At 39.7% G+C, this 11,031-nt stretch overlaps 1 protein-coding gene across 1 annotated transcript; it reads left to right on the top strand.

Annotated features, from left to right (window-relative positions):
• The first annotated feature begins 1,253 nt into the window (after nt 1–1,253).
• Nucleotides 1,254–8,870, top strand: OOSP2 (oocyte secreted protein 2). Its single transcript, XM_053899195.1, has 4 exons — nt 1,254–1,317; nt 5,597–5,775; nt 6,693–6,796; nt 8,610–8,870. Exons 1-4 carry the CDS (start codon nt 1,254–1,256, stop codon nt 8,806–8,808), a joined length of 546 nt encoding a protein of 181 aa, XP_053755170.1. The 3' UTR covers nt 8,809–8,870.
• The last annotated feature ends 2,161 nt before the right edge of the window (nt 8,871–11,031 follow it).

Genomic DNA, 11,031 nt, shown 5'->3' with positions numbered 1-11,031 from the left:
AAAAGATAAACATATGGGGTGCCTGGGTGGCTTAGTCGGTTAAGCATCTGACTTCGGCTCAGGTCATGATCTCACAGCTCATGGGTTCGAACCCCGTGTCGGGCTCTGTGCTGATGGCTCAGAGCCTGGAGCCTGCTTCCGATTCTGTCTCCCTCTCTCTCTGACCCTCCCCCGTTCATGCTCTCTCTCTGTCTCAAAAATAAATAAACATTAAAAAAAATGCTTAGCTGGAACTTTCGGGTGCATGGGTGGCTCAGTCGGCTAAGCCTCCGACTTTGGCTCAGGTCATGATCTCATCGTTTGGGAGTTCAAGCCCCACATCAGGCTTGTGCTGACTGTGTGGCGCCTGCTTGGGATTCTCTCTCTCCCTCTCTCTCTGCCCCTCCCTCGTTCTCTCTCTCTCTCAAAATAAATAAACTCTAAAAAACAAAACAAAAACAGGATGGAAAAAATTATTTAAAAAATGCTTAGCTGGAACTTCTGAGTACTGGAATGAATATATATATATATATATATATATATATATTTATTATACATAAAATTATATATATGGCACAAGGGGACAAAATACATGAATATAAATGTTTCTTTTCTAAGAAATCTCAGCATGAAAAAAACATTATTCTCCTGTGTTATAAGTAAATACTTTTAAGGCTTGACCTGGCTAAACTAACTAAAACATTAATTTATGGACATATCAATAAAGACGGATTTTTAGATTTCCTTGATGCCATGAAAGATGGCTTTCTATAGGTCCCTGTCTCCTCCTGGGGATGTTTGTTTCTGGGCAAGTCACTTTATTATCCCTGCTGCTGATTCTTCCAGCCAAAGTCAGAGAAAAGAAGAAATAATCATCTTTTGATTTCAAACGTATATGACTTAGGCTGTTCCACATATTAGCTGGACACCCAAAAATCAGCTGGTGCCAATAATTGCCTACTATTTAGCATGTACTGGAAATGTCATGTGCCATGCTAGCCTCCCAGATGGTCTCAACAGGCCTCATGCAGACACCGTCTGTTATCAAATAGCACTTTTTGTGTGATATGCCTTTCGGAGAGTCAGTGTTTGGGAAATCTGGAGAGTTGCAGCTTTTAGGTGGTTGACATTGAGAGGGTGTCACATGCCCTATCTAAATCAGTAGGAAAATGAAGACAGCTGAGTGTGGGATGCCGCATAAAATCACGTAAGGCCGCACCACTTCCTGTTTCCTGAGAAGTCCTGGCTGGGGGTCTGTCCAGATGAAGGTCTCTATGGCTTTAGGAGTCTGGTCGCTTCTTGCCGCCTTGATTTGGCCTTGCACTGAGAGCATCTATGGTAGAGGCCAGTTCTAAAGAACACTTTCTTGGAGGAGTTTATGGTCGCTTTCCATGCAGGAACTCTCCTCCCAAAGAGTTCAGATCTTACAAGCAGCTGGAAGGGAAATGCTTTCGGGCCGAGGAGACTTGAGTCAATATACTGAGGCCATCTGGAGTGGGGGACTCAGGATGTCAGGGCCCTCTGGGGTAAGGGGATGCAGGGCATTGGGGCCATCTAGGATAGAGGGGCACATGGCATTGGGGGCACCTGGAGTGGGGAGCACAGGGCGTTGGGGTCATCTGGGGTGAGGAAGCAGGGCATTGAGGCCTGGCTGGGATCTATGATGCTCAGGTGCAAGGAAGATTCTAGCTACTTCAGCCAATTTGTGTGGCAGCTACATGTGTTCCTCGGGCTTTCCCTCAGATTTCTCAGATACTAGAGGCACGACTTCATAATGTCAGACTAAGATTAGTATGAGAAAAATAAGTGGCAACAGAAGCCTGGACTCCCTGTATGTTCATATCCCCTTATCCTGTTGAATCCATCTTTAAACTGTCGCAATCTTTTTTCCTCTAGGAAGGATCCTTCTGATACTCTTATCTAGGTGACCGTAGGATAATATTTCCAACCCATGGAGTGATTTGGAGGTGACAGTCACTAATGTAGAACACCTGCTTTCTCCAATGCCACTTTCCCCATAAACCATCTCCCTGAATTTTCTTACTTCCTTGATGGTTTATCTGTAAAGAGCCAGAACTTACTGGCTTACGAAGTGTTGGAATCTCTTGCTCATTGCATATGAATATTTTTTCACCCTGGGAAGACTTAGGTCCTCCAAAGTGTTTAAGAATATCCTGAATGTATTCCAAGGTCTACTGCTCCCTATTACTGTTTGGGGGAGCTTTCCTCATCAAGGTTTGAACCTCTAGCCATTCTCTTCATTGTGTGATCCGACTTTCTATTATTACTTTGTAATGGGAATGTAATGGGAAGGGGAATGGGAAAGCACCAGTGCTTTAGGAAAGAAGATAATAAATAGACAATTAGCCTCTTGACACAGGACTGGCTTGCTCAGAGTCATGGTAGACTTATTTGTGAGAAGTATGAAGTGAGAAGTAATAAATATTGATAGCAGATAGTCATTTTTAAAGTCGTTTGTTTGACTATTTCTCCAATGACTACCTGTTGTCAATTCCTAAATTGATGCAAGAGTCATCTGGGAGGTAATTTAATGAGCTTTTGCTGTGGGAAGATCATCCTCCAGCTCTTAATATTTCTACAGCTACCATAGAGGGGCAGTTTACTCAGCACATCTGTGAAGAGTACAGGGTCAAAGTCAATCAGGTGTATGCTTTGTGCTTCATGGCACAGGTAATTTAATTTTTAGATGATGTTCAGACTGCCATTATCATATATGGCGTGTGGTATATTATTGAGATCGGCATAAATAATGGAAAACGCCGATGACAGGTGATCCTAATTGCTTTAGGAAGGAAAATCTTCCTAACAATTTTTCTGATCACAGATCTGCTCACATATGCCTTCCAAAGGCAGCCTTTAAGCAAGGCTTTCGACTTGGAGCCCTTATCAATTTACTCATCACTTTATGTCCTTTCTGCAGGAGACAATAGCCACTTACTACACCTGAGTATTAGTTAGCATACTCCTATTGTTGCTTTACTTTATTTAAAAATTTTTTCTTTAACGTTTATTTATTTTTTGAGAGACAGAGAGAGACAGGGCATGAGCAGGGGAAGGACAGAGAGAGAGAGAAAGAGAGAGAGAGAGAGAGAGAGAGAGAGAGAGAGAGAGAGAGAGGGAGTCACAGAATCCGAAGCAGGCTCCAGGCTCTGAGCTGTCAGCACAGAGCCCAATGCGGGGCTTGAACCCATGATATGTGAGATCAGACCTGAGCTGAAGTTGGACACTTAACCGACTGAGCCACCCAGGTGCCCCAATTTTTTTAATTTTTCTTCTGCCTTTAGAGAGATGCTGGTGGGGGACAGGAGGCATTGATCGGACTTCAGCAGTGACTGAACTACTTATTTCTGGAATAAGAGGTCACTACTTTATTTACTTCCAGGTTCTGTTAGGCTGCAAAGCATGTAAGTGCTTTGGTTGTGGCTCTGTTTAGAACACCTACAGCTCCTAGGAGACCTCGGGAGTATGGGAAATTTGTCTTACATGTCATCCCAAACCACTGTAGCTTAACTTTCCAGTTACTGGCTAGAATTGCCACCTTGTGTGCACATTCACTTGAACCAGTCCAGCCCAGTCCACTAACTGGACTGAGGCTCTGAGTACACTCCGTCAAACTGCCAGAACTTCTGTTCATCCTGTGAATCTTCCCATTCGGTGGCCTTCACTGACTCGTGAATAAATTGCATTGCAGTTTTAACCAGTTTTTTCAAAATCTAATAATTGGGTAGCTATAGAATTCAAGCCCTATCCAGCCAGCTGTAAGAAGGTTACCTTCCTATAGGTTGGATGGCCAGTCAGACTTTCACTCTCTCCCACCCCTTCCCTTTGTTAAACAGTAAGGGGGAGGTTCTGTAATTTCTGCTCATCTGGAAGTTCCGGGTGCAGGTGGTACTATCAACAAGCACTACAATTCAAACTATGTATATTCAACATTCCCTGGGTTCTGTGCAGCTGTGAATATAAAGATAATTACGAAATGAAATCCAAGTTCAAAGTACTTATCCTAGCTTGGATGACAGGTTGTGTTAGAGCAACTTATATTAGCGTCGAAATAGGAAGATAAGATTTAAACCCGGTTACTTCCACTTTTGCAAAACATGAGGAGGCTGTATCAGATGAGATGTGGGGCCATGTTCTGGGTTATGAGTCTCATGCCTTAAGTGTGGGGCAGGTACTGGCTACCGAAGAATAGTCTCTGTTTGGAAAAAAATCTTTCATAAAAAATGGTTATCTGTCATTTCAACTTTGTATCGTTAGATATATAAGGTTTGTGTTGTGACTTGCTTCTTTCTCATAACTATTTTCAGATTGATACTTTATAATTATATTTGCCATGTTACCTAGAAGTTGATTATATAAATACATTATAATTTCTTCATTTGGCTGTTGGTCATTTGGCCTGAAGTATTTTGTTCATTTACATTTATTATTATTGTTGACATATTCTTGCAGTTCATTTATTGCAATCATCTTATTGCTTATTTATTTATTTTTTTTAGTTTATTTTCTTTATTTAGAGAGAGTGAAAGAGCACATGGGAGGGGCAGAGAGAAAGGGAGACAGAGAATCCCAAGCAGGCTGCGCACTGTCAGTGTAGAGCCCAATGTAGGGCTCTAACTCACAACTGTGAGATCATGACCTTAGTCAAAAGCAAGAGTTAGACACTTAACCGACTGAGCCACCCAGGATCCCCCTATGGCTTAATTTTTGTCCTTTTTTTTTTGTTTGTTTGCTTTGATGTTTTGTCTCTTCCCCTAAGGCTTTTTTGCCTTCTTCTAAATTGTTTCAATTTGTTTTTCTCCATTCTCTTTTGTTCTCCACTTTGGAAGTTTTGTAACCTGTTTCATTAGTTTTTCCCCCCTACCACTAATCATGACTCTTTAAAGCCAATAAATCTGTGTTTTCTTTCTGAACATTAGTAGGATCCATGCAGTTCAACTCTGATCACCGCTCTGAGAAGCTCTGGTTACTGTCCGTCTTTACTTCTTCCATGGGATAAATGAGTCCATTAGAAATAGTGTTGATTCCTGACTGACTGAAGATTTCAATGTAAAGGATAAGAATAGGTTTTACATGGAAACCTTCACAGAACTGCCATCCCAGGCAGCGGATTTTCTCTCTTCAGAGTCTTTCCTCTGTGGCTCTGTCTTTGGTAGGGACTGTTCCAGATCAGGATTCTACTCTCCCACCCTTTCCCCTTCTCCCTCTCCAAAGAGCATTACTGGGAATACATCTCTCCTATTCGAATGCATTGCAATTTACTTCTGTACCTTCTGTGTGGTCCCAGATACATCACCCTCTTTAGAATATAATCTCTTTTAGAGGAGGCAGGGGACTAGAAGATTATGATTTTCTTATGTGTTGATCTTCTTCCCTGTGAGATAAATGAAGCCTAGTTATTTGAGGATAATATGCAGATATTTTGGAAAAACCAGTAATGTGAAAACCCTTTATATGTTATTCTGTAAGCCTTGATTACCTTTGCCGGAGAAAGAAATACCTTTTATTTACCACGAAGGGCAGAGCTGAATATTCTTTGGGCTCTTCCTGGATGTAAATATACATCTGACACTTTCTTATATGATTCTTTCTGTAGTGACAGTAAGTTGTTCAATGGACTGGGTGATGATCTTGGTTAGCCCATGTGGGCACAACAGCGACCTGTATATATTTGCTGATGAATTGCACCTGGGATCAGGTTGCCCTGTGACTCAGATTCAGACCTCTGCATATGATTTTATATACCCTGTACATGACCGTGAGATCAGGACAAAGGTGAGTACAGTACTATTTATAAAAATAACTTCTTAAAAAATTTTTTTTAACATTTATTTATTTTTGAGAGATAAAGTGCAGGCAGGGGAGGGGCAATGAGAGAGGGAGACACAGAATCTGTAGCAGGCTCCAGGCTCTGAGCTGTCATCACAGAGCCCAATGTGGAGCTCGAACCTATGAACCGTGAGGTCGTGACCTAAACCGAAGTGGGATGCTTAACCAACCAAACTACCCAGGTGCCCCTAAAAATAACTTTGAAGTAGTTTTTTAGATCTTTATACCTGGCTCTAAAATTATTGTTTTTTGTTTGTTTGTTTGTTTTAAGGATTACATTTTGCTTCTAGTTATCGTTATTTATGGGCAGATGACAACATGGTCCCTTCCTTATCATTCACTGAACATTGGGCCATCCATGTGCACAGGACCTAAGAGCACAGGTTTCCTGACTGGTTAGGAAACCGACTTTAAATTGTCCTTCAGCTCCTCTTGTATTTCACCAAAGCTTAGCAGACAGTTTTAAGTTTCATTCGATGCTCCAAAGGGGAAAAGTCACAAATCCTGGGAAGGTTTATCCTATTCATTGGATCATTTGAACTGCCCTGAGGCAGTATTTTCACTGAAGAAGTATTTTCACTACAGAGAGAGACAGAGCACATGTTGGGGGAGGGGCAGAGAGAGAAGGAGACACAGAATCCGAAGCAGGCTCCAGGCTCTGAGCCATCAGCACAGAGCCCAACGCGGGGCTCGAACCCACGAGCTGTGAGATCATGACCTGAGACGCCTGAGCTGAAGTCTGACGCTCAACCGACTGAGCCACCCAGGCGCCCCTAGGCATAAATCTTAAACTAGAATACAAACGTATGTATGCCTCCCCTGTTACGAGAAGTACCTTCTGCTTAAATATTGTGCTCCTCTAGGTTGTTTCGGAGGATACCCTCCTTTTTCAAACAGAGATGTTCTTTAACCCTAGGATTGTGCATTGTGAGAGCCAGAAAATCCCTTTGGAATGTTCTGCCTCTAGGTCAGTCCAATAGACCAGACTCCTTTGGAAAGCATCCATCTTACCTTTACCTAATCAGATGCTTCTGCAAAGCATAGACTTTAGATTTGACTCACCCGTAAGCGTATTTCCAAACAAACATGAAATTGACATTTATAATAATATGGAGTATTTTTATTTTTTAATGTAATATTTATTTTAGAATCAAAACATATGCAATCTAGTGTAACTAGGTTATTTTACGGTAACTGAACTGCAAAGCAGAATCATTAGATACCCAGTCGCCTTAATAAGTGGAAGAATCAAACCTGATGCTGTTTTTTAATGTCTTCTCCTTTATAATTCCCTAATACATCTCATGGTTTAATTCCATGTGAATACAGTGAATGACTAAAAAGAGAAAACTAGTCCTTCATTTTAATACTAACTCATGGAAATGCATGAAAGGAAAGGTTTATCAGCCTAATCATTAGATGCACTTTGCTTGCAGTTTTGTGGAACTGAGAAGCTGAATCCCAAAGGGACCCCACATAAACTTTGAGACCAAGTGGAATGGTGAATACTGAAACACTTTACCATGTCATTGTAATATTCACATTGAGTTTTACGAGTTACAAATCTTGGAAAAGATTTCATCCTTGTTTGATATATGGAAATAGTTGACATAAAAAAAGAAGGTAGAGCTCAGAGCAAGTGTATAGTATCTTACAACGTTATCAGAATCCTTTTTGTTGGGGGGGAATTTTTTTTTTAATTTTTTGATGTTTCATTTTTTGTTTGTTTTTGAGAGACAGACAGAGTGCAAGTCGGGGAGGGGCAGAGATAGAGGGAGACACAGAATCCGAAACAAGATCCAGGCTCTGAGTTGTCAGCACAGAGTCCAATGCAGGGTTCGAACCCACGAACAATGAGATCATGACCTGAGCTGAAGTCTGGTGCTTAACCGACTGCCACCCAGGTGCCCGAGAATTGGTATTTTTTATTGTGGTAAAATATACATAAGATAAAATTTGTAACCATTTTCTTAATTTTATTTTTTAAAATTTACATCCAAATTAGCATTGAAAATTTATAACCATTTTTAAGTGTACATTACGTACATTCTTATTGTTAAATACTTTGATCTTCTTTTATTACTTTCATAAGGCAAATCGACGGCTGAGGAATTTAGCAATACTCTGGGGAGTAGCTGACACTAACACTGGATTCTGTAGACACACAGACACACACACACACACACACACACACACACACACACACACATTTTCATTCCTATATATTAGCCGATGCTTCCAGTAATATAAAACACTCTGAAATAACGCCCTGGAGCTATTGCCTCTCCGTAGGCCACCAGATTAATTATGATGACTACAGCATTTCTACTTCGATAGTAATTTTGACGTTGTTTGCAGCTTATCTTCCTTAGAAAAAAAATGAAAACAAGGCCAACAGATATATGATTAGGGTACTGGTGCATAAATGTTACTGCTGCACACACACACACACACACACACACACACACACACACACATCCTTTACTACCACTGCATGGGGTCAGATTAAGCTTTTGACAGCTTTTACTTACTGTTCTTAGGAATCCACTTCTAAATCCATTCCACTGGGCACTTTGGTACTTTACTGAAACATTACAAATCATCAGTTATGCAGAAGGTCTAGGCCTGTGCCACACCCCTAAATCATTATACTGAAATGGCCACTGTGTTAAACAGTGGTAAAAAAATAACTTTGTCCCCACCTGTAGACTCAGAATGACCTGGTACCAAGTATGCCAATAATATCTGCTTCTGTTTTTTTGTTTTGTTTTGTTTTTTAGGAAATCAGTATGGCTCACACCAGTTTCTGCAGATAATGAAATAAAATTGGACCCCAGTCCCTTTATTGCTGACTTTGAGACAACACCTGAAGAGCTAGGATTACTAAGTTCAAGTCAGACGGGTTCCCTCCTTAAGGAGAAATGGAGACTTGGAGTTGGCATCATGAATTTTGTTCGAAAAACTGTTTTTTTGTATTAAAAAAAAAGTTAGTATAAATCTTTTCTTAGATATCTTACCCCTAAACATCCCTAATTCAGTAAAGGTCCTGATTCAGTGAAAGTATATTTTTCATTTTTTTATTCATTAGGGATATAGCTGATTAACTTAATGTTAATAGGTAATTTATACTAGCCATTTGAATTTTATTTTTTAGGGCCACCTGGGTGGCTCAATTGTCTAAGCATATGACTCTTGTTTTCGGCTCAGGTCATTATCTCACAGTCATGAGGCTGAGCCCTGTATTGGGCTCCTCATTGGGTGTGTAGCCTGCTTAAGATTCTCTCTGCCCCTCCCTCTGCCCCACCCCATGCATGCTCCCTCGCTTGCTCTCTCTCTGTGTCTCTGTCTCACAAAAATTTTATTTTCTATTCTATATGGTAGAACAATATGTCTTCAATGACAGTAATTTGATCCAATTGATATGAACCTTCGAGAAATATGTTCTAAATATTTTTTTTTTTTAGTAGGGGCGCCTGGGTGGCTCCATTGGTTAAGAATCTGACTTCAGCTCAGGTCATGATCTCCCAGTCTATGAGTTCCAGTCCTACATCAGGCTCTCTGCTATTGATGGAGTGGAGCCTGCTTCGGATCCTCTGTCCCCCTCTCTCTGACCCTCCCCCACTGGTGTGTGCATGCTCTCTCTCAAAAGTAAATAAACATTAAAAAATTTTTAATATTTTTTTTAGTAAAAATAAAGAATAGAGATAGGTATCTAAATGTGCCAGAGAGTAAATTTGTGCAGAGTCTAAAATTTAACATATTCTCGGGAAAGACAAAGTCCCTTTGTGTGAAGATACTTTAACTTGTGTGGGCTTTACTAATTAGTAGAGTCAGTTCCTAAAAATAATTCCTAACTAGTAAAGTCAATTCCTAAAAATAATTCTATGTATATCATATTTGAGTAATTATTGCAGAAGGAAATTAGATTCATATTCTAGGATTTCAATAACCACTTTCTTAACTGAAATTTGATGTCACATTTTCTGTTCTCTCCCTGATGTGACTTTTCCACACTTGAAATGACTGATTGAGGTGGTGAAAGGTTGGATCATCCTATCACAGTATCATCCTCTTATAACCATTTATCAACAGCTACCTGTGACCCCTTCTTTCCCCCAAGGAGGCAATTTTACCATGCAATGCACAAAAAAGTCTCTTCTGACTTTTGGGATATTTCTTATATCATTTATGAGGATGGAGTTGTGCCATTCAATTGCTTATTAAATGTGTATTTAAATGTTACGTGAGTCTGGGATCTGATTTTGCCAAGGTATTTTTCACTAAGATATTTCAATTAAAAAAACCTGAAGTGCTGCTATTACATCATTTACAATAAAATGCTGCTTATGGTTACTTGTCCAAGAATTTAAAGATTGTCACAGTGGGCATCTACCTTTGACAGTTCATATGAAGCTTAAAGGTAATACTTCAGTGAGGCTTAACACGTGTCAGACAATGTTACTAGCACATACTAACAGCACATTTAATCCTAATAACCCCAAAGTTATGTATGATGATTGTACCAATTTTACAGAGGAGAAAAGAAACATAGGTTAAATCATTTGCCAGCTTCTCTTAAAATTGGTGATGTTTTCCTAGTCTTAGAGAAAAAGCTTTCAGCTTCTCACAATTGGGTATTGTGTTCATTATGGGCTTGTCTGATACAGGCTTTATGTGAAGGGGAAATCCTTCTGTACCTAGTCAGTTGACAGTTTTAATCATGAAAAGATGTTGAATTTTGTCAAACATCACCACTTCTATTCATAATATTGGAAATCCTAGCCAGAAAAGTTAGGCAAGAAAAAGAAGAGGCATCTGAATTGGAAAGGAAGAAGTCAAATTATTTGTTTGCAGATGACCTAATCTAATATATATAAAACCAAAAAAGACTCCACTGAAAAACTGCTAGAGTAATAAGCAAATTCAGTAGAATTGCAGTATAAAAAAAAAATCAACATGCAGAAACCAGTTGCATTTCTACACACAAACAAGGAACTGTATGAAAAAAAAATCTAAAAAATCCCATTTATAATATCAAAATTAACAAAACACGTATGAATACATTTAACCAAGGAGGTAAAAGATCTGCACACTGAAAAGTATAAAACCTTGATGAAAAGAATTGGAGAAAACACAAAATAATATCCTGAGTCAATGAGCTAGAAGAATTCTGTCAAGATATCCGAACTCCCAAAAAGGATC

Source organism: Panthera pardus, unplaced genomic scaffold (genome assembly GCF_024362965.1).
Source record: "Panthera pardus isolate Hobbes unplaced genomic scaffold, ASM2436296v1 HiC_scaffold_12, whole genome shotgun sequence".
Classification (NCBI taxonomy): Eukaryota; Metazoa; Chordata; class Mammalia; order Carnivora; family Felidae; genus Panthera; species Panthera pardus.
Note: the sequence above shows the minus strand (reverse complement) of the source record. Positions and strands in the feature narration are given on the sequence as shown.

Excerpts from the sequence above, each read along its gene's own strand:
- OOSP2 (XM_053899195.1), top strand. The coding sequence starts at position 1,254 with ATGGCTTTAGGAGTCTGGTCGCTTCTTGCCGCCTTGATTTGGCCTTGC. Across the intron at positions 1,318-5,596 it reads TTGCACTGAGAGCATCTATG|TGACAGTAAGTTGTTCAATG; the intron begins GTAGAGGCCAGT and ends TTCTTTCTGTAG. Across the intron at positions 5,776-6,692 it reads ACCGTGAGATCAGGACAAAG|GTTGTTTCGGAGGATACCCT; the intron begins GTGAGTACAGTA and ends GTGCTCCTCTAG.